This window comes from Epinephelus fuscoguttatus, linkage group LG21 (genome assembly GCF_011397635.1).
Source record: "Epinephelus fuscoguttatus linkage group LG21, E.fuscoguttatus.final_Chr_v1".
Classification (NCBI taxonomy): Eukaryota; Metazoa; Chordata; class Actinopteri; order Perciformes; family Serranidae; genus Epinephelus; species Epinephelus fuscoguttatus.
Genome location: NC_064772.1, coordinates 18100636 through 18125331, shown reverse-complemented (window position 1 = coordinate 18125331; position 24696 = coordinate 18100636). Strand labels below are relative to the sequence as shown.

The 24696-nt window shown below is 39.7% G+C and overlaps 1 protein-coding gene across 3 annotated transcripts in view; it reads left to right on the top strand.

Moving 5' to 3' along the window:
- dnajb6b (DnaJ heat shock protein family (Hsp40) member B6b) overlaps positions 1-24696 on the top strand; it is a 33977-nt gene that overhangs the window by 3511 nt on the left and 5770 nt on the right. The window contains exons 1-8 of one of the 3 annotated variants that reach the window (XM_049564871.1): positions 2465-2500; positions 5180-5302; positions 7657-7766; positions 9906-9965; positions 10299-10403; positions 16410-16547; positions 16665-16824; positions 18395-18465. In XM_049564871.1, coding sequence (XP_049420828.1) covers positions 5238-5302; positions 7657-7766; positions 9906-9965; positions 10299-10403; positions 16410-16547; positions 16665-16824; positions 18395-18465 — 709 coding nt within the window. In that variant the 5' untranslated portion in view covers positions 2465-2500; positions 5180-5237. Of the gene's footprint in view, positions 1-2464; positions 2501-5179; positions 5303-7656; positions 7767-9905; positions 9966-10298; positions 10404-16409; positions 16548-16664; positions 16825-18394; positions 19357-24696 lie in introns of those variants that run through there. The other 2 variants (XM_049564870.1, XM_049564872.1) reach the window with 2 other exon arrangements.

Genomic DNA, 24696 nt, shown 5'->3' with positions numbered 1-24696 from the left:
CAAGACAAGTACTGATGCACTGTAATGGGTTTGATTATCAATTATTTATACACTCTAACCAGGAATTTACAGCTTAATTGCTGTATGTAAGTTGTGTCTTTTCAAAGGACAGTCTAAATAAATGAGTAGATACTAGATAAAATATCTGAACACATTAGCGTTCCCAGCTTTGCTTGTGTTTATTCTGATTCACCATTTCAAGAATTTGACTTTTCGTCTCATTATCTACTGTTACACAATATTGCCCTTCAAGGGAAGAACCTTATTTGACACACAAGTACTGCACAGCTGAAAAAAAAAACTTGTTGTTGTTGTAATCTCTCACTGCTCATTTTATCAGGAATCGTTTGCTCCACAATAGCATGTAGATTCCTATGGAGTCAGTGCTTCATGCAAAAGATGAGAATGCTAAGATCAGACTGCTGTTAACCTTTGTTGACATGCAGTGCCCCTGATCCCATGAACACTTGTGTAACGGTGACTCGTAAGGTCTTCTTCTGGCAACCTTCTTTTTAAATCATTGAATAATCCTTTCATCAGCTATCCATCGATTTTTGCAGTTGCTTTTCCCTTTTATCTGCCCCTCGTTGCTCCCGGGAATCCCCCATTTCAAATCCAGCTGGGTGATAAATCCCTCCCAAAAGTCCTGCCCTGAGTTCCCCTTTCAGTCAGTTGTCCTCAGTACACTTGTCAAAGAGTAGGTGGTGGAGATGGTCACAAGTTACCCAAACCACAACAGCTGGCTCCTGTATACATGGGAGAATCAGCTCGTCACTGAGGTCTTCACCTGATCACTCTCTGAAGAACAAGGCCATCTGCCCTGTTTGATTTTGGCTGCTCATACTGCATCTAACTGGCTGTCGTCGCCATGATTTGTCTTAGCTTCACTTTGAAGTCCAAAAGATACTTTGAACTAGGCATGAAAATATGATTAAAAGTTTTAAAATGGCACTAAAATATACTGGGATCTCTTTATCTTACATTTTGTTAGGAAACAAATATTTTTATTGCATCCCAGATATGACACATCTTTTTCCAGTGAACATCCTTTTTAGTTAAAAACAATGAATCTTAACTGTTTGAAATGGCATATATATATATATATATATATATATATATATTATATATATATTGATTAAGATATGAAGTTGTTTTTTTGAGGTTGGTGCATATGCAGCCTGTTTTTGCAAGTCTCTTTTTTTTGCTGGTTGCCCAGCCGTCTCTTTGGATGCTGCTGGATACGATTTTCATGATTATCTTGATAATGGAAATCCACCACATTCAACTTGCTGTATTTTTATTGCGATTGACGATAAAATTATATATGATCCCATCACTTCTTAGGCTTATATTTCATTCAGCTTTTAAACTACGACGAAACAGAAAAAGGTCCTTGAAGACGACTTTGATGGTAACTGAAAATTACTGTAATTTTTTTTTGTCTTGAAATAAACTAAACAGTGAAATTCCCAGATCTTCAAATATTTATGGGAACAGCTGTTCCCACAGTCAATGTACTGAAAAAATACCAAAATAATTTTGTTAGACTGGTCAGAGATTCCTGCACAGCACAAAAGCTTTGTCAAAATTATGGCAAAAAAGGCAAAATGCTGCTTTTCCATCTGTTTTTCTTTGACTTTGCTCTAATTAACAAGAATTTCAAGGCCCTGTGTCTTTGTTAACTTTATTATTCATTTGACTCCCACTAAATTTCAGGACAGATGGAATTATAATGATGGACTGCTTCTGCCTGTGAGCTGATAACTTTTATAACCACCACCTCTGGTTCACTGAGGCATCATGGGATTGACTGACCCACATCTGTTGCTCACGCTGAGGCATAGTTCAAGCTGAGAGGAGCAGGAATCCATCAGATCTGGGTTAGCTGTGTAAAGCCACCACGAGGCGTAAATCTGCATGTACATGCATGGATACACACACATACACACACTGCGCAGACCCATGAGTAACCACATCTCTAGCAGGCACTAGTGTCCATTAACTCCTCGCTGCTGCAGGGGAACTGGTGGCAGGTGAGTGGGTCAGTAATGGCTGAAGTGGGGGGGGAATAAAAGAAGATCCATTTAATATGATGAGTCAGTATGTTGGGTTGGTTTCTAGAGAAAACCCAGAGGAAAATAAGGACTTTCTGGGTCACATCCTACTATATTTAGAATGTGGTTTATATTAGGATGTGGAGACAGAAAGGAGGACGTTCTAACGGTTAGGATTAGATAGATCTTAAATCAGCAAATGGGGAATTCAACAGAAAAAGATAATGAAGTGTCAGGGGGAGATTTTGACTTACTGCCTGACTCAGGCATCTGAAAGAGAGGAGTTTATTGCCTGTGCCATGTCTAAACCAGGAGTCACTTACTGGCACTGCCATGTGCCAAACACCCCCAACCCCCCGCATGCTCACAACACACACAAACACAATCTAACTGCAAAGGCCACAGGTTATAAATAGCAAACAAACAGGACACAGTGGACTCCCTGTGTAAGTAGCCCTCACTGGTTTGTTTATCATTTTTAATGCGATAGCCAAGATATCTCTTGATGATTAATGGTCGACTGTGGGTTTTCTTGGCTTTTTCCTTATTGTTTTAGTCGTTCTGCTGCTGTATGATGTATGATTTTGCCTCTCTGTGAAAGACAAATGGGTGTTGAGCTGTGGGATTATTTGTTAGATCAAGGTGTGGAAGGGAATTCAAAAGGTCCATTTAAGTGTGGCAACTTTGGGTATGATTTACCAGGTTTGGGTCATAATATGTGTCTGATTTTTTTTGTCTAAGGTCTGTTTTTCCCCCATGCTCTGTTACAGAAGTGCAGCTTTTATGGTTTGGTTCCAACAAGTTGTTTATGTGCAGGCGCATTAATTGTACTAACTGTCTTGTTAAGTATGATGAAGTATATTTTTTTTTAAAGTGGGGTTCTGTGTTCTGTGAAGTTCACATCTGAATGAAACCCAACAGAACAGCATGTCTTTCGCCCTTTTTTTTCTTTAAGTGAAATAAGATTCTGCGAGCCAAAACATACAGGGATGTACTGTTCAGTATGTAGCTTTAATATGAGAGAAGAAACAGACCTTCCACTTAGTTCCTCTTTATATAGACCTCAGAGCACAGCCTGAAAACCAGAGCCTGGTCTGCTTGTATAGGTGTTGAAAGAAAGCTTGTGACACACTGTGTTTCAGTCAGGGAAGACCCTGTCTTCTTATGAACAATCAGTTATAAAATCCTCCTCCCCCTTTGTGATTTGCACATCACATTAGTGGATTATGCTGACTGTCCCTGAAAAAGAAGGTAGAACCTAGAGGAAAAATATTACAAAGGTCATTATTACAGACATGGATAGCCAAAGGCAACCCTCATTGGACACATGAGGATGATAGCAGCTAAGGGCTATATTTGGTTTAGAAAAGATGTTGTCCACTGTGACAATAACACTGTGAATGACCATCGGTTGCCACAGTTGGTCAAGTCCATAAAAGGGACCTTCGATATTAAGAGGCCAAGTACTTCCCTTCCTGGTGGACCACCATGGGAGCTATGTACGATAGTCAACAGCAAGAATTGTACCATGAATTTCACACACATTATTTGTCGGTTTAAAAGATTTCAAGAAAGCCGCAGTTTGCTGTAAAGCTCTTGAGGTATAACACTGTGAAAATACGTAATAAAATGGACTACAAACTCTAAATTTGTGTAAGTAACGTCTCAACTTTCTCTCTCGCTTATGCTATGATGCCTGTTTGTTTAATGCCGGGATATACTCATGCAAGCAAGGTCTTGCTCGTCCTTTTGCCTCCCAGCTGATTAAAAAAAGTTGGTGGATATAATGCACACTGGGTAAGATAACGTTATATTTGTGCCAAGGCCCATGTCAGTGTTGGTGACATATATTGTTTGAGACGAGAGAAGTACTTCACTGAGCAGTTTCACATAAAACTAAATGGTAAAATGAGAAACCCATGACTTTCTTGACTTTAAAAATTATCTTTTAAATTGACAAGCATCATATGTATAAGTCATGACACAATTTAAATGGGATAAAAAGATTATTCATCTCTCAAGGTTGACTCCCATACATATTTTTTCTGGAATAAGGTCCCATGGGTGACACAAAGGGGAGGGACTTTGCCTTTCTATACATGTAATGGCTACAAAAATGATACGGTGAGGTTGCTGTAAACCTCTCCAAAATCCAATACAGGGCAGGACAGAGCTGCTAACGCTAACCTAAACTCTTGATGTTATCAACATGCTCCCTGACCCTGGAAGTGATGCTAGGTTACATCTGTATGCAGCAAGCTACTTAGCCAGACATGCTAACGATTGTAGTTTACCCTATGAGGGACTGTTTAGTGATTGTTAGTTGGAGGATCAGTTGGATAGCCACTGACATTTTGGCGACTAAATCAGCCATGTGATTCTTATATTTTTCGCTGTTGCCTGTCTCCATCGGATTGTATTCTGTGGAAATGTTTTACACCATGAAGCTTAGAGTCAAATCTCTGCAGCTTTTAGTAGTTTGATATTTCTTTGTATCTACCTCTAGATCAAGACTCAGTATCTTGGCAGCAGTTGTTATGATATTCCCTAGCCAACTAGGTACACAATGCAGAAGAGATTTTGAGCGCATGACTTTGATTGCAATGATGTGTCGGTGCAGGTTGCCCTCTCTGTGGTGGAGTATTGCAAAAAGATGGAAATCTGGGGCTAAAGTAGACGACTTGGATATCTTCTGATACTTTTTCATCAGACCTGTTCTGTCTTGTTTTTGAGAGGCTTCATAACTTCAACATTAGGTCATGTTTGGGGAAAAAAAGCTTCATGGTCTTTATCTCCAAATTTCAAAAGCAATACATGATTCACATTTTCACTAGTACAGCCTCAGGGTGAGGGATGATCACCCGCTTATTATGTAATTTTGCTGGGCTTGTATTAGCTTAGCTGTCCTCCTCCCAGCATCTCTATTTCAGTGCAGTAGATTACATTGTTAGGAATTGCCACCCTGTTTAATGCCATTGCCCCCTCCCTCCCCTTTACAAATTTACCCCTCATGTCTGAAAGGGACGTAACTCACCCGCCGCACGTGGCTATGCTCAGTTGTAGTCTGTTGGGCTTTATCTCTCCAAGCTAATATGTCTTAACAGAAATTAACTCTCTTTCCACAGAGCCCACATAGAGGACCCTCGCACAGGACGGCGACTGCGGACTCACACAGACAGAGCCATGCTTGAATACTACCAGACATTAGGAGTCCCGAAAAATGCAACGCAAGATGACATCAAAAAAGCGTAAGTGCCCCTGAGTGTTTTCTGCTCTTACCCCCCTCCCCCAGTGTTGTTGTTAAATGTCGCCCACTTAGAGGGGTGTAATAGGTTAATTATATCCCCCTCTAGCTGTATAAACTGACACAAGGAGGGAGAGGGAGCAGAGAGACTGCAATGCAGAAAGTTTCCACTCGTCTTCCTGTAACCTTGCCGCTGTCAAATACCTTCCCTCTACACTCACCCACCTCTCGCAGTCACCCACTGAACAGGCCAGTTCCAGTTAATTACAGTACCTCACAGGTTTCTCAATAACGCGTTTAGTTTTGACAAGTTTCGAGGTTCCTATGAATTGAATTTTAATATTAACGACAGGCATGTGCTCCAGGGGAAATTAATAGTTATGTTGGGTAATGCAGCAAATCTCTGAGTGGAGTTAAATCACACAAGAGAGGATGAAACCGTTGAGCATTACTGATTATTGCTGATCAAATCAACCAGTGAATCTGTGTTGCAAAGTCTCCAGCATAGAAAGATAATGAATACTGAGAGCCCGCTATCTTTATACACTCAGTTGGGTGCCAAAGTCAAATGTTATCTCGACTGACATAAATCAATAAGTCGTATCTTTAGCCTATGATCCCACTCTCTCCTCTTGATCTCTGGTTGAATTATTTGCCGTTCTAGCGGCTCGTTCTAAGGACAGCAATGTTGGTTGCTCAGTCAGTCAAGACTGAATAAATCCACAACTATTGGATGGATTATCATGAAATTTGGTACAGACATTCGTCTCAGGCTGAAATGTAATAACTTTGGTGATCCCTCATGTTTTTATCTAGCTCTGCTGTACTTAGTGCTCAGTTCATGTCATGTAGGAGTTACTGTAAGTAATAAGGTTCCAACGTGTGAATAGTATTCATGTCAAGGCGTCCAAGTCATAATTGCAAAGTGGAAACGTTTTTGAAAGCTGTGATTTATATCTGACTTGGAACATTAAGCTAAGTTTATGTTTGCTGTAGTGTCCCAGAGCGAGGTTGGTGCGCCATAAAATGCTGTCATCACGTCTTCTGCGTTGAGCTGGTAGGCTCTGAAAGTCATCACAGTGCTTGATTGTGCACTTCTGAATTTTTATAATTAGGTGCCCACACTGTTTTTCAGTTCAATGTGTAGACCTTCAAGGGAAGACCTGCTGAAAAAGTTCACTCATACAGACATCTCTACAACTCTTGATTGCGAGATCACAGGGACAATCAAACGGCCTTAAATTCGTAGGGAAAAAAACCCTCATAGTGGGGAAAGAAAAGGCTTTTTGCCACAGGGTGTGGAAGAACACGAGACATTGCTAAAAATGGTCTCATTTAAAAAGTTGTGAGCGCACCATAGGGTCTCACACGATTATAAGCAAAGATTTGATATGGAAGTGCCTGGAAAACAAATGTAATCAAACCCAAATTTTATGGTTACAGTGTTTGTCATTGCACAGAATTTTAATCCTCACATGATCAACTCTATAATCATATAGCTTACTTGATTACGTGAAAACTAGCAGTTGTTAACATGAGTCTTTCCCATCTGTACCATCAACCCCATATGATGTGAACATTGCCCCACAGAGCTAGCATGGCTGCTTGTTTGTTGATTAAATGTGATGACGGTTACAAAGTTTTAAGAGCAAGATTTAATACTGTCCTCAAAGCCTTTTGAGCTGAATGTAGAGTATTCAGAGTAAGACTATGGCTGCTGTTGCTTTTCCAAGTTAACATTCAGGCTTCTGACTACAAAGGCTAACACCGCATTGTTCAACCTAGTATGGCCGGTTGACCATTGACCAGGCTTCAGACAGCCAGATGATGTCACAGATTATAACAAAGACGTGGACTACAAAGACTATTCCCTACAGACCCATAAGGGAGTCAATCCCTGGATTGTGTGCAGCCTTTTTGCTGGCTGAGTCCCAGTCCATAGTCTTGTCCATGTCATCTTTGTGTCCGCTGCTGGAACTGCTGCTGGGCTTAGAAACAAACAGCTGATGCAGCGTAAGCTGCTGTGTGAGCCTCCGCTGCATGTCAGGCTGTCTTTGTTATTTCTGCTTGGATAGGGGGAAGGACAGAGTGTGCATGTATGTATTTGAGTGTGCACATAGAGGCATGTCTGTGTGTTTGGTGTAGGCATGGTTGCCACACTAAAAAAAGACTTGGATATGTATTTCGGATAGGGGGATGTTACACATACAGTACATACATATTTTCCTCCTCCCATTTCTGTATTGAGAACTGACTATATGTCCTTAAAATATCTGCAGTCTCTGACATACATTGTGTGTTTGCCTCTGGTTTGATGTCAATGTCTGTGTTTTAACTGTGTGGCACTTTGTGTCTCAGTTACAGAAAATTGGCCTTGAAGTGGCATCCAGACAAGAACCCAGACAACAAGGAGGAAGCAGAGAAAAGGTTCAAAGAGCTGTCAGAAGCATATGAAGTGCTCTCAGATGGTAAGCTTTTCTGTAGAGGGAGACAATCTGTCGCATAGCCATGTTACAGGAGCTCTATATGATATTTAGAGCATTAATATAGCAACAACTATTTGCTATGTAAATATATACTGGAGTAATGGCATCCTTAGCAGAGAATGACGATGACTTAGGCACTGACGTTTTGTCATCATTGTCATACCTTCATACCCTCATGAAATTTTGCTGGGTACAAGGTATATGATGGTAAGATGGTGCAGTATTCCCCCACCCCGACCAGCGAGTTTGCTGCTTTTGGAAGCTCTCTTACCTTTCTTTTCTTTTTTAAATAGAACGGTCAGGGAGCTACGACTATCTTAATTGCCTGGTTATCTACTCTTAAAACACACTTCATTCAAACTGCGCTAAAACAAAATAAAAATGACCCAGACCGTCTTTGTTAGTCTCGTTACTCAGCCAGTTCGATAGTCCACGGTTCCTACAATCACTTACTCCGTTTTGGTTGAAATAAACCCTTAATTCACTTAGTTAGATGTTATAACATGCTGTTTTTCCCCACAGTCTTTTTCTGCCATTGCTAGTCAGCTGTTTATAGACGTACGTAACTGTCACGTGTCTTTTAGCTGAGCTGCCTTTTCCATCAGTAGAGATCGGCACGTGCTGTCCACTACATACAATGAATTTAATAGAAAGAGGAGCATCAGTATGATTTCTGAATACCCTGGTATACTGTAATGACACGATAGCGCCCAAGCCCAGTACCTTTTATTATTCAAGTGACAAATGAATGATCGAACTGAAAAAAAAAAAAAAAAGTCAAAATCTCTTTGTGTCTGGCCACTTATGAATGTAAGTCTCTGTGTGTGTAGCCCACTGGCTAGCTAATCACAGCCACTCTGTACTCCACCCATACTGTGGCTACTGCTGATAACACTGTCCCCACCCATGGTGTCACCACCCAAGGTGTCCTCGTGGTGCAAGCATAACACCCACCCGCTGGTCCCCCCCCCCCCCAAGTTTACACTGTCAGCTCTGTCAGCACTGTTGCTGTTGTTAGCTCTGTCAGCCAACAGCTGGTGGCTAACTCAGCCAACTTCATGTTGAGAGCCATGTGCAGACAATCCTGGCCCAGACTCTGAATCATAGATATGCTCTGAATGTTGCATACAGCTCCTTTAAGTGATGAATATATAAATGTGATGACTGATGTTTCTGTAAACATTTAAAAAATATACATGTCTTGTCATTAGCTCCTCAGTTTTTGAAGTTGTCAGTTGTCAGTAAGATTGCACTCCCATGTTTGATAACAAAGGCAGGGTGAGGGGTTTAAAAATGTTTTTGCTATTAATGATAACTTAAGGTTTTGGAAGTGATACGAAAATGATCCATATGCCGCATTAAAAGACCTTTATTTGAAAAAGAAATACAGTCTAAAATTGACAAAATGATTATTTAACTCAAGGATTATCAGATAATCTGGTAACAAAGGTTCTGTTTCTTAAGTGGATGTAATTACCAGTGTAATGCTGTAAGCATGAGAACGTCTGGAATTCAGCTGTAGGACTGAAAACACAACAGAAGCCTGTAACATTTCATGTTATTAGTCACAGCTATGCACCACAAACACACTCAGTCAAAAGACGCAGGTATTGTTAGCTTGTCAGGATTGTTTTTACTGGTGTGAGTGGGTTTGGTGCAGAATTCCTGTGTGGTGGGTGTTCAGCTTTTACTTTCTGTTTTGTCATGTCATAAATGGCTATCAGTTTGACCTGTAAAATGTGTTCAGACACTGATGGTTACACCCTTATTTTGACTGTTGAACAGCAGCATTGTACAGTTGCAATACTTGCAATACAATAGTGCAATACTTGCAGCAAATAAGTCGAACATGCAGATGGTCAAACTGATGAAATAAATGCATACAACGCACATTAGTTGGATGTGATTTGAAAATGTGCACATATCTTATTTTAACGCTATGATTAGTAATGGTGAGCACAAATAGTAAAGGGGCAGTTAATTGGATGCTAATGCATATACTACACAGTGTGAAGACTTATGTGACCCTCACTGAGGTTTAAAATAAAACAGGGTTGGAATCTGTTTGTTGGTTTCTTCTGTCTCTCTGTCTTATCTAAAATCCTACTCTTCCCACAACAGAAAACAAGAGGAATACTTATGACAGATATGGCAAAGATGGACTTTCAGGAGGAGGAGGAGGTAAGGAGATGACTTTCAGAATAACATAATAATCATGTCATTGCCATGGAGATGACTGATAAGATTTCAATGGTCACTTCTTAAGTAGAAATGGCCAAATATGATGAGTATTAAAAAATAAGATATGAGTCTGTAGCGTGATGTGTTTTAGTGGTATGGTTCCTCCACTGTTATTTAGCCAGTATCAGTAACATATAAACTGCTATTTGTTTGAATAAAGTACAAACATCTTGGTATCGCGCTGGTATTTTGTTCTGATTTGTAGTAATAGTGGCATTTATAATCCTACTTCTGACATGAATAGATGAATATCCTTTTTTTAATGTTTTACAGGAGGCCATTATGATCACTTTGGCGGCAGCAGCTTCACATTCCGTAATCCCGAGGACGTTTTCAGGGAATTCTTTGGCGGCAGAGATCCATTTGCAGATTTTTTTGGTAAGTCCGTTTCGATTCTGGCGAGGTGCTGATGGCATTTGTTGCTTTCAAAGAGAGGGAAGAAAGAGGGACTGAAGAGGAGAGTGCAGAGTCGGCAATGCCTATTATTAGCTGCATAATTTTATCTGGACAAAAATACACACAGATGACCTGAGAAGGCCCAGGAGAGACAGAAAAGGAGAACATTCTGTAGGTCCCAGTTTTATATCATGTAAAACATTTATATTTCTATTTCCTATTTAGTTTGCCTGTTAGCTGTTAGCTCGCAGCCCCCGCTGTGTAGATATGTGGAGCATTTAGACCCTGGAAGCGTTCTGTAAAGCCTTGTGCTAATCCCTCACAGCACTGCAATGTGCATCTCCAATACTCTAAGCGCTGTTCACCTCAGGAGGTCATCTGCCACTAAATGTCACATGCTGGAAAACACTGACTATCTCTGCTGGATGTTGACCTCAACCTAATTATGCAGCTTTCATCTGTTAACCAGGGTTTAGACCTCTTAATTTATTCCAGCTTCTTTCTTAGAAGATACTCTTAATTCCTGCTATCCTTACCGTGAAAAGCAGCTGCCTAATTACTGAACAGTTTTTCACTACTGAAGCATGCTTGGTTTAAATATATTTTAAAGGCCATCCATTACACATTGTTTTTAATGGACTCAGAAGCTCATTCATTGAGCGACTCAGGATGCCTCAGTGTTATTCGCAGCAGCTTAGAGAGTGTTTTGTTCCAGCAGCGTGGATGTGGTCTCTGGATGCAGCACCTTTCAGCTGTTAATTTAGTCTTAAGTGGCTTTTTATGGTGTTGTTTTGTTGTTGTATTGTGTATATGTACTTGTTGTGTACTGTGAATGTGGTGTCTGTGTTGCTGTCTGTATTGTGAGTTTTTTTGTGGTGGCAAATGATTATCCCTAGTGGGGATAATTAAACTGTTCAAATCTAATCCAATCTATAGGGCTGCCCCCTAATAGTCGACCAAATGTTAGTTGACCAGAAAGATCACTAGTCGGCAAGATTTCATTGGTTGCTTAGTCGCAGAAAAAAAACTGTAAAACTCTATTCAGAGCTTCGCCTTGTCCAATTAAATGAAAACCTTGATTTGAAAGGACAGACAAAGGGGGTGTCGGTAGAGTAGTGGATAGTGCCGGCGTCCCATGTACAGAGGCGATGCCTCTCTGCAGCGGTCGCAGGTTCGACTCTGGCCCAAAAAATAATCTTTAAAAAAAAGAAAGGACAGACACAGGAAGAGACCACGCTCAGCAGTCATACAGGAGTCATGTTACAAACCAATCACAGCCGACAGATATCTTTACCTTCTTCTTTAAATATTCAGTCTGATAAATACGGACAAGTTGATCATGTTAGTGCAGGGCTACCCAGAACTTATAAAAAGCTCCTGGTAGAAGATCAGCTCTGCACTCAGGATTTCAGGTAAATATGCTATGTGATGCTTGTTAAGGTTGCTCAGCAACCTGGAACACAACCTGCTGCCGCTCTCTTGAAACTGGAACCGGGAAGGCACAAGAGTATCACCCACCCGTTTTCTAGGCGGTTAAATACGCAGCACTTGTACGGACCCTAATTTCCAGGGCTGGTACCTCCATGTTATTACACAGGCTAGTTAATAACATGGTGGGCAGGAAATCCAAAGTGTGGGATCATTTTGAGAAGGTGAAGGACGAACCCAAGGTGATATGTAAACTCATCTTCATTGGTCAACTACAAACATGACGTGTCATCTGAAACATGGAAGTAGCTACATGCCCATTAGCCACTTAGCACAATCATTACTGCTTTGCCGACAGTATCATTAACAGGCGGCTCGCTCAGTGTGTGACGTGCACTTGTAGATAAAATATAGGCCTATATTAATGAATGTTCATTAGTACGGTTTGTATTTCTCTGTAATGTAACACAGTGTTAACAATGTTACTGATACTATTCTTTCTCAGAACTTTCTCAGAACCCAGAACGCAAGGTTAGTTAACGTGAGCTAGCTGGAGGTTGCATGTTGATTTAACATTGTCCAGCCACTTCAGCCATAATTTTTTTTGTTTGTTTTTTTCCCCCAAAGAATTGAAAGCAGAGCTGAAACAATTAATCAGTCCGTGGCAACTGTTTTTGATAATCAATCAATGGTCTAAGTAAAAAAATTTAGCAAATTGCCAAACAGTTTTTAGCTTCTCGGTTATGAGAATAAAACATCACCCTGGGCTGTGGGAAACTGCAGTGTTTGTCCTTTTTATCTACTTTTTAATGTGAAATAACAGGAAGATCAAATCGATCAAAACAAATAATTAGTGGCAGCCCTGCATTTTAGAGTGTATGTGATTTGTTTGTGTTGAATATGCCCTTTAATTTCTCTCAATTTTGACAGTTGTTTAAGTTCTTGTAGCCTCTTATTAATAATTACTTTCAGGATCAGAATCCAAGTAGGATTATTGCCAAGTATGTTTTTCACACAAAAGGAATTCGCTTTCTGTGTATGGTGCAGCATAAACATAGTAGAGAAAATGTAATTAGAAAATAAAAAACAAGTATTAAAGCAGCTCAAAACAGTTACTTTTAATGTTCTTAACAGATATCACTCATTTCTTGTGTCTACCACTTCTCTCTGCATTTTCCCCAGAAGTGCAAAATGATGGTAGCCCACTGGTTTTTATACAACCCATGTAAGTTATTATACGTCTGGCTAAGGTAAAATATTGTTGACCAGTGACTGTTGATTTGTTAGATTGAAAGATCCTTGTAGTGCCTGATAGTTGTTTGTATCAGACGTGTCAGTAGTTGTATTGTATATAGTTATAGGAGTTTAGTGCTTGTGCTGGGTTGTCTGGGTTCAGCAAAAGGCTGATTGGAAGGCATGTGTAGTTCACCCCGTGTAGCTCTAAATATGGAGTTCAGACGCAGGCAGAGGATGGATTTGAAGGTCTACATCACTCAACTGGAATGCTTTCAAAAATAGCTTCCGCATTAAAACAAAAGCAGATGTAATAACGCCAAGTGTGTGCGCGCACTGTGTGTCTCCATGTGTCAGAGTACATGGAAAATGTGGTACGATGTGAACCCTCTGGTGTGAGTTTACAACAAAAACTCCTGAAATCTCATATATGAGAAATGGTGCTCAAAGGGGGAGGGGCGTACTAATTCAGAGCTTTAAGGGAAAGTCATCTTTTCTATCAGATTGTTTTTATAAACTGACATGTATTAATGTCAAAACTTGTTAACATCGATAATATAAAGTGGTGGAGCACAGCTGTTGCTATTTATTCTCCCTAGTAAACAAGGACCGTTTAAAAAAAGCCAAACCATGGTGCTATCTCCACTGAGGGTAAAGTTCAAGTTCTATTTTGACCAGGGACAATTTTTATTATGCTTAATTGACATGCAACAGGATATGTCCAAACATCCATCTTGTCAAGTTTATTTCAACTCTATATTTAGTGTTTTCCCTCAGATGGAGTGATATGAATAACCATTTTGGTTTGACTTTTCCTTAAGATGGCAGCCACAAAAAAGAGGGTGCAGTTATGTTTTTAAAATACCATCCATCCTCCAGTCCAGCTGGTGCTGTGGATCTGTCACTCACCCACCTCAGAGTGGCCAGCAAACTGAGGGGTGTGTGTGCGTGTGCGTGTGCTGCAGAGACAAATAGAGATTCACACGATGACAAGGGCTTAGTTGTCTGCCAAGAACAGCACACACTCATTCTCAAATGAACATGTGAAGGAAGTAGACAAGAAGGAGATATCAAAAACTTTTCACACAATTTCTGTTGAACATACAGCACAAATATAAAAAAAATATTACCACATTATCTCCTTGGATAGCTCCTGTAATTGGACTCTGTGCATTATGGTGTTCATACAGGTTTAAAAAAAACAAAAAAACATAGACACTGTCACTTTAATAAATTCTCTGCCATACATCCTGTTCCATGTTATTCAGGTGTGGTAGCCTGGGGACCAGATGAATATGGAAGTTTTAATTGCTTTGGCAGATGTGACTGGTCTTTCTGCTGTTCAGACACATTTTTAGATGATCTGGCCTGGGCCAATCACAACCATTTATCAACCGTATTAATAGGGCATGTTTCAGAACATGACTGACAAGTTCAGAAGCCTTCAGCTTTACGCAAATACGTGATGATGTCATTTCTGATTTGCGTACTGAGAACAATACAATGGACACAAACCTAGGTTAGTAAAGAGGGGCGCTGTCAAGACATTTTCAATAGGACTCCCTAAAAACTCTGTATTTCACCAAACATCCTCTGTCACACAGAGTGTTGTGTTCCTGATGCGAGTTCTCATCAGCTTGCACTCGGCTGTCTTGTCACTTTTGGATAAGCTAGCAAAACTGTAGCCCAAAAAGTTGTTTATCATCCTAATCTTTTTCACAACCCCAAGATTAAACCTACAGGATGCCTCACTAGTCACTGTAATTTCAAACATAGATGATTTTCATTTATTTATTTTTTTAATGATCATTAATTTTTGAAGATACCCTTAGATTTTTGCTCCTTGTACTGCTGGCACAGCTGCAACTATGACTAATGTTGGACTTCCCTGCAGGTTTTCATATGACTTTTTGCCTGACTGCTAATAAATTCTCAAATAGACCATCAGAACATTGCACTGGAAAATATGTGCAGCTAATAGTGCTTAAATATATTTATTTTAGATAAACTAAATTATGTCCGACAGCTAAAAGCTACTCCATTGGGGCATCTGTATTCTGATATCAATGTACAGTAGTATCTTGCATCAGTAGATGGCCAAACGGGCTTACAAGGTGGACTATAATTTTCCATGTACATATACAAGGAAAACATGAATAGTACATTATGTACGCCTTAATACCTGTTATTATTCAGTAGCCCGATTTTCCAAGCTGTAGAGATAAAACTAGCCCATACTTTGACACTCAGTCCAACTTATTGTATAAAGTATGAATGTGTACTCAGAGCACAGGCTTAGACGGTCACAGGCACTCGCTGAAGCGTGCACTTCTGGAACTTTTTGTTGAAGTACTATTTTTAAATTCTCTTGGCAAAAACTGCAACACTCTTTTCACAAAGATATTAATGCTACACCGTCACAGCTCATCTCTGCAAGAGCTATGTCACTTGTGTCTTTGCTCTGACTGGTTGTAGGTCTAGCCAGAAGACTGTTGAGAACGCCCCCAGGAAATCGAAAATAAACTGAGAGGTTCCAGACTAACTTGCATTGTAATTTGGTCTGCTAATGTCAGGCTTTAGGTGTGGCACATTCTTCACTGATTTAATCTCAGTCTCTATGCCCGACAGGTCTTTTGAAGTTCTATTGGAGCACATAAGAGTGCGAGCGAGAACGCCTTAACTTTTCTCCCAGCCATCTTTGTGTACACTGATCATGTACACAAGCATTGAACCAGAATTCCAGTGTTTAAGCAGCATTTCTCAGCTTTTATATTCCTCTCTGTGTCTTCCACTGATGTCTGCTGTCTTACTGACAGCTTTGTAAGAGCTGAGCTGTCTCCTCTAATGTGTTCTTCTGGGTAAACAGACAGTAATGCAGTTACAACAGCGGTCAGGGGATACTTTTATTCTAAGAGTTCTTTTAGAGGAAACAAGTGAAGCGTTCTTACTGCTCTCTTGGTACATTCAAGGTTGAAGGAGGAGTCTTCTTTCAGCAAATGGTGCCAGTGATCCAGCCTTATCCTGCTGGGGTGACCCAGATTGGCAGCGTGCAATTAGTAGCGTGTCCACAGGGCTTTAGGATGAGAATTAGTGGTGGGCATTTTGACAGTTTAGGGTTAAGATTGTTCCAGAAATTACAAACTCATGCTCTTACGTCAACGTAGCCTTTTTATTATATGGTACTTAAATCTTTTGAAATCTATATTCCCTACCATGATACCATGAAACCTACAATGATTTTGCAATACAGTATGACCTGAAAGTCTTAAATGTCTCCTCATTTTCTCATTCACAAATCTCTAATTTGTACCATGTTTCCCTCCACAGCTGATGATCCATTTGATGATTTCTTCGGGGGTAGTCGCAGTCGCCAGAGGGGCGCAAGCCGAAACAGAATGGGGGGATCGCTCTTTGGGTTTGGGAGCTTCCCAGCGTTTGGGCACAGCCTCTCAGGGTTCGATTCAGGTGCGTACGTCCCAATAAACAACTCCACTTGTAGTAGACACTGCTTGATTCATCAGGAGTTCATGATGCGTTTCCATTTTGACTGAGGTTTTTTTTTGAATGTGTGCTCTTTCACAGGTTTTAGCTCATTTGGAGATGTAGGCGGAGGTTTCACTTCCTTCTCTTCTTCATCCTTTGGCGGCGGCGGTGGTGGGGGAGGGGGAGGAGGAATGGGTAACTTCAGATCTGTGTCGACCTCCACCAAGTTCATCAACGGCAGAAAAATTACCACAAAACGGTACTGAAATGGCAAACTCACCAACATCTTAAAAAATAGTTTGAAATTTTGGGAAATGTGCTGATTTGGCTGGATGTAGCTACGTGAGAGTGGTGTCAGTCTTCTCCTTAATTGTAGTTCTTGCCGGCACTGCTACACCAGCCCTCATCACTCCATATTGTTCTCCAGCCTCCAGCTTCATGCGACCCTGAACACACACATTCAATTTTTTACACCTGTGCAATGTGGAAAGAAATTGGAAACACTTGACATCATGTCCAGAAAATTATTTAATTAAAGTACCACAAAATAATTTATGAATGTTGACAAATCTTTCAAAATCTGAACAATTTGTTTTGAATATGTAGAAAAATACACCGAAATTCATCGACAACAGTTGAACAGTTTACACGTCGCCGTCTTTGAATTTTCAGAACATAGCGCACGTTTAAAAAAAAAAAAAAAAAAAAAGGTTTTCTAAGAGTGAAGTTACTGAATATTTAGGACACTTCAAGAGGGAATTTATTACATTTTTTCAATGAAAATTCCCCCAAATTTTGGAAAAGCACATTTTTTTCAAACTGTTAGCATAAATAACAGAAGACCATATTATTGATTGAATACTATACCAGTTATTGAATATTTAAGGACAGGACACTGTATCAGAGCGAACTTTGCCCAATAAAAATTTACCAAAATTAAACAAAACCCCTTTTTTTTTTTGTATTGTAGCATTACCAGCAGGAGACCATTTATATGTGAAGTGATTAAACTTTGTAAGAGTGAAGTTATAGTCTTTTTTTTTTTTTTTAGTATTTCTTCCAGTTCAGAGGACGGCTCATTTTGATGAAAATTAGTTTGTAGCTCATTGTCTACCTTACTGCATTTTTGAAAGGCCCAGTTTCACCCCGATCTTGTCGTGTAAAGCCTGATTTATGGTCCTGCGGTGTACTTACGACGTACCTACATCGTTGCAGTGACGCCGTCGTGAACCCTTCGAACTTCTCCGTCACTCCATTTCGTTGCGGTGCAATTCACTGCCAGAGCGGTAGGGGGCTGCATTCCTTTCCTGAATGGTTAACATCGTCTCTAGTTGATCCTTTGTTTAGCTTCTGGCTTTTCCAGACACAATGAACAATGGCGACCGAGACAGAGAGAATCTTGCTGGAGTTGGAGTTGTTGGATGTCAAAGAAAGTATGTTAATACTGCAACATCTACATCGCAACAGAAGATATTTAAAGATGGCGGGGATGGTGCAATCTGGAAATACGGAACCAGAAATGCATTGCTACTAAGCAAACCAATCACAGCCCTCTCGGTCTGTGCTGGGTCTGCGTCGCCTCGACATGTAGTTACATTTTTTGGGAGGTGCACGTCAGGCTACGCCGGGGGCTACGGCGAGCCTCCTGCGTAGCCACGTACCCTACGACGTAGGTACGCCGTTGATTTAACACAGGACCATAAATCAGGCTTAACTTTTGGCATAAAAGTGGAAAGGTGTATTTCCCATAATGTCAAACTATTTCCCAACGGTTTCTTTACCAGCCTGACTTCCTGATCTCTGACACCTGTGTTTGGTGTTTGTTCCAGGATTGTGGAGAACGGCCAGGAGCGGGTGGAAGTGGAGGAGGACGGTCAGTTAAAATCCCTAACAGTTAATGGTAAGGAGCAGCTCCTAAGACTGGATAACAAGTAATTATCTCGCCACAACTATTTGACCAACATAACAGTTTTCACACCTGGAAAAAAAAAAACCTCGCCCAGTGACTATGTTTGGTACCGGCGGTTGGTCTCTCCTCTCTCTGTCCTCCTGCATCTCATTCCCGAAGAACAGTTTTTCTCATTTTAGCTTAGCTGCAATGGGAGGTGAGAGAGACGTCACAGTATTTGTATATTTGTATTTATTCCATTATTTCTGGGGGGGGACCATTTTGTTGGGATTTGTGTTATTGTTTACTACAATAATTGAATTGTACTTTTAATTTTTGCCATAAGCACAAAGCTGGGTATGTGCTATATATATATATATATATTATTTTTCCTTTGGGGTGGATATTGTCTTTCTTATTGTCGCTGGAAAACAAGATGCTGTACATTTAGACTTCCGCATGTCATGTTTGCTCTTTTCATTTGACCAATTTAACAAGTGAATGGTAAAGCTTAACCACTTCACCCTTATGTCTTTAACTTGAACTTCACCTTGCTAACCTGTTAGCCGTTACCATGTTCACGCGTGTGTAAAATGAATGATATAGATTATTAATAAATTAATTATAACAATGTGCATTTTTCTTTTATGTTTGTTTGTGTATTTGAGATTACCACAGTCTGTTTGGTTTGTTTTTTTTGCATGATTGCTGATTCCAGGAGGCTGCTTTGTAGTTTCACTATAACGGTGTCAGCAACTCAAACCGTGAACCTAGACCCACACACAACACCTTACACTGTTACCGGACAGACAGGGGAATTTTCATTCTTTGTAAAAAGACAAAGCAAAATAAAGAGTTCAGAATAAAGTTCAGTTTGTGGAACGCTGTGGAAAGTCTGCTGCAGTCACCTGGTGTCTTTGTGGTTTTTCTTTTGGCTTGAGTGGCTTTTCATCGTCTCACCCTTCCTGGATGTACGAGGTGTGTGTGTGTGTGTGCCTGATCACATTTTAAACCTGCTTCACATAACCGCAATAAAGGAAACCACAGCGGCTGCTTCTTTTGTAGACTCACCCATCATACAGCTCACAGTGTGCATTATTTTAACCTACTAATGCCTGGTGACTCACATTAGGGCTTGGTCACTGATTCTACAGTACACTGGTAATGTGCTGTGTGTGTGCTTTCACTAAAATCATTTATCTAAGAAATCCTGGGAAATAATCACCTTGTTTCCAGCAAAGACCCGCCTGTATCCTCAAACCCTGGGGTGTATTTTTTTTTCTGTGTGGGTAGGTATGCTTTAGCTTTACGGGCCAGGTGAGAAGGAAACAACACCCAACTTCCTGGATTCATATGCTCTTCCTCAGCTTTCTTCATTTTTCTCTTTGCACCTCCCATCAGGACGTTTTTTAAGAGCTTTTAAAAGTGCTGATGGTGCAGCTCTTTGAATACGCCCTCAAACACAACCTGAGCTCCTCGCGGACATTGAGGCAAAAGTAATGACTCAGAAATTAAATTGTCCAGTCTGTCTGCTAAACAAGAACATTGATCCTCATCTTAAATACTTATGCCACTTGCAGACATTTTAAACTTAGGTCTGCTTGAATGAACTGTCTCTGTGTCGCATAAAACATCAGACATGATAGGCTTCGATCCAAAGTTAAATCGAGTAGTGATTGCAGCTGGCTCATAGGTCACTGTATACAGACGTGAGAGAGAGAGACTGTGTGTGTGTGTGTGTGTGTGTGTGTGTGTGTGTGTGTTTCTTGAGGAATGTGCTCAGGGCTAGTTTATTTACACAAGCCTCACTGCATATTTTTGCGAGAGACACGTCAGGAGAGGGAAACTGAGGAGAAAGAAAAGAGCAGGGTGAGGTCTTAAAGTTGAGTCAGGCTGATGTGGCTAACAGTTATGATATTTAACATTTATGGATGTACAGTTTGTCGTGTGTGTGTGTGTGTGTGTGTGGGGTACAGAGACAGAGGGTGTTTTACTGTGAAGGCCATGTCTTCAGTATTTTGACTTGTTTTGTTCAATTTCCTTTTCTCCTTACTGATTGAAGTGGCGTGTGCGCCTGCGCAGTCTTGTTGCTAGGTGACACTGCAGCCCTGCGCCAATCCATTGCTTCATACCGGTAGCCTGTTCGCCCTCTACCTCTCCCCTCTCTGTGAGTGTGTGAGTAAATTAGAGCTATATGTTATAGATAGAAATTACATAACGAACTAGCAATAAGATACAATATCTCATAAGAAAAATATATTAATTTCAGCTTCTACACAAACATGTCGACGTTAGATTTTCATGTTTTAGTGGGAATTAACAATTGAATCGGTGTTGCTGCAGAGGGAATTATATTTATGGTGCTATAGCTCCCTCTCCTGGATTAACGTTAACAGGGTTTATAATGTGTTAAAACCATAAATTATAGAGAATTTGATCACTCGTTGTCTTCCTTGTGTTTATTTTTGGAGCAACAGTTCACATAACTTGGGAATCAGTTGTTTCCATGTAGCCTGTAAGCTAACTTTGGGCTACAACTTTAGCCCCGTTTTTGCTTTTTTTGGCCTATATTTGTTAAAATTTTGGCAAGTTAGCTCCATTAAAAGTATGCCGAATTAGCTATTAGAAGTTTCTGTCACCGATAAAATTCTTTTTATTTTCTTACTTGTCACTGAAATTAATTTGACACGGAAGAAAACCTTAAAATGGGATAATTCTTAGGCAGGTTTCGCTGTTATGTTTTTGTCTGTGATTTCTAAGCGGATTTATGGACGCTCATGGCCAGTGTTGGGAAGGTTTTTGAAATATGATAGGTTACAGATCATAGGTCATAGATAATTTGTTTAAGTGACATAATTACTTTAATTACTCCATCAAAGTAACGTAACTTTTCAGCCTATGTGTGCTTCTTCAATACTGTGACAAATTCCGCTATTTAGAGGTCAGGAAGTAGTTTTGATCACTATTAATCATTCATTGTATAGTAACAGGTGAAAATAAGACTAAAAACTAAATTAGAACAGTTGGAGTCATGATGTGTAATAGCCAGCTCCTTAATGGTGCAAACTATAACACACAAATTATACAATAATACAAAAATAATACAAAAAACACCCCAACTATAATACACTAATATTAATAATAATAATAACAATGATAATAATGATGATTATAATGATAACTATAACACACAAATAATAATAATAAAAATAATAATACATCTTATTATAAAGGCATCTTTCAAAACACCCAAGGTCACCAAGGTCACATGACAGTAACTAGCATAAATCACCATTTTCTCACTCTATAAATCACACTACAGACAGTGACAAAAAAAGTGACATAGCTACAATACTTTTCTAACAAATGTTTTAAACTGGACGATAAAGCCGAAATATGTCCAGAAATAGGCTGCATGACAGAAGAAGGCAAAAAGATGCAGAGCAACAGAATGAATGTTTTACTCTATATGTAAATGTTTTACCAAAAAGAATATATTCAGATGTAATCCTTTTGTAATCACCAACATTTTGATTAGTAGGGACCAGGGATAGTATAACAGCACCACTCTCACCAAAAAGGGATGACCTATGAATCATAATACATTTTTATTGGATGACCACTTCCTTCCTGACCGTGCATGTGACATGTCGTAGTTGTGTGAAGAGGTGTGCAGATTTTACAGCCAAAACACTGATTTTCAGATATGAAAGTATATTTTTTTGATTAGTACTGATGCTGTTTAAGTCAGAATTATGTAACTTGTATTATATTAGAGAGTAGTATCTTAGGTAAAATGTCAATCAATCAATCAATCAATAAATTTTATTTATAAAGCCCAATATCACAAATCACAATTTGCCTCACAGGGCTTTACAGCATAGTAATGTGAGGCATATTACTCATTTTTTTAGCAGGCCAAGAGAGTTTGAGGGAAAAACTGCTAGGGGTGAGCTTGCTCATGTACTCAAATCAGCATCGCATGAGGTGAGGCAGGGAGAGACAGTGAGGTCTGTCCCCAAATAACACTCTGTCTGCCATGTGACACTGAGCAGACACTGCATGAAATTTCAAAACCTCAGAGAAAGAGGATCAACACAGCTGCGCTGTGTGGGGGGGTCACAGCAGTCAAAAAGTCCTCAATAGACAGCAAAAGGATGTCTCAACTGAGGCAGGGGACTTGTGTTTTGGACTTAATCCATGTGAGGTTCTAATCATCTGACAGGTACAGGTTAGTGAGTAAAACCTTAGTAGGAATTGGTATGTACCAGTTTTTTTTTCCATGTAATTTTTGTGATTGTGTTATTTTTAATTTTTTATTCTTATTGTTACAACTTACCCCAGTGGTGTTGCAGCTTGTAGCAGCACTCATTTAATGAGTTCTGTGATATAGGCGAAGAAGCTGGAGACATTTTTTATTGTAGTGGACAAATAACGATGCTTTGTGTCAAAATTCGAGACTTATAAAACAAAAATTCAACAAGTTCTAGGTGCTGAGACAGAAAGTGTTAAAACCTTCCCCAGTCTCCCCTAACTGTACTTTAATTACATTTATTTTCTCAGTAAATATAAATGATTACAAACACATTTATTTTGTAATGTAATTACATGTAAATAGTTACTCCCCAACCAGTTGCATAAGGTAATTGCAATGGGCCCCAGTGCACGCTATTACGCACGTATTGTCAACACTGGACAACATCAACACATATACACACACACACATATATATATATATATATATTTACCCAGCAATCATCACTGCATCTGTATATGACAGAAAATACCAATAAAAATAACACATTACTCATTAAATGTAATCCTTTTAGAGTTTATTTATACTTTATGTAGAATAGGGGTATAATATTGTTATAGAAGATACTAACTATTTTACAAAAATAAAAATGATACAGATGGGTTTGCCTTTTTTCACCTTTTTTTAAAGTTAATGAGAGTTCTTTGAACATAGGCATATTTCTAAGGTAGAAATCACATTGTTGCAGGGCCTGCTCTCTCTTGCTCTCACAACTGCACTGCCTGCACTGTCTGTTTTTACGCCCGTGTAAGCAGACAATGAATCACTCTGAATCTGAAAATATGTGTCGTGTGCCTGTATGTTCAAAATTAATTAGGCTTTGATTCCGAGAAAGAGCATGATGTTTGTCGCAAGTTGCAGCAATCAGGCAGGACCCTCTATATTTATTTCACCTTGTTTAGGGGGCCCTGCCCCTTTCTTAGGGACCACTGCCTTAGAAAAAAACAACAACAACATCTTAATAATATTTAGTTGTATAGGGCTTATCTAAACAAGGTTACAAAGTGCTTCACAAAGTGCATAAAAATAATACAATACAATACAATATTTAAAAAAATGTTAAGAGTTAAGTAAAATAGTGTGTACAGAGGCAAAAATAGAACAAAAGGAAATAAAACACAAAAGTTACAGACCACAAAAGTACAAATCAGGCATTAAAAGGGAAAACTAGCCAGCCTAATCCCCTCAGCCAGGGAATTCCAGCACTTTGGGGCCTTGTAAGTGTAAAGTTATACAAGAAAAATTACAAAATAGTAAGCAGAATAAATGTAACATCATAAGACCTTAGTTGTCCCTGAAAAAATGAAGGATTGCCATTTATCAGGTATTTGAATCTGAAGGTGGACCCTTCCTCGTGTGGCCACTAGGTGACACTGTTTGTATACAAAAGACAGCATGACATCATCTGGCTGAAGGATAATTTCCTCAACAGGAATCACAAACACTGAAGAAACCAGGCTGCGATGAGTATAATAACTGGAGCAACACATGACTTATGTAAACATGATTTTTTAAAAATTGATTTTTAATCAGAAAATTTTAAATTCATCAATTCAATCCTCATTATTCATATTTGTCAGTACTGGTTTTATAAGTTATGATTTTAAAAAAACTGGCTGTGTATTTCTTGTTAGAAATAAAGTCTTGTATCCCTTTCTCCTGCATCCATCCATTCCAATATGACACACAATACCGTGATTTCCTGTCCCTGAGTTCCCCCGTGTTATGAAAGATGGCTTCCTGTCGGCAGAAAGTAGCATCCGGTGTTAACCCCCCTCCACCTCGTCTGCTTGACAGCTAAGCGTGAAGCATCGAATCAGCCCCGGAGCTGCTGGCCACTTTATGAACGATGGCAAAGATAAGCTGCCAGTTTCTCTTTGGCCGTGTCTGAACAAGGACACAGACTGTATCTCTCTGCGCTCAGCAGT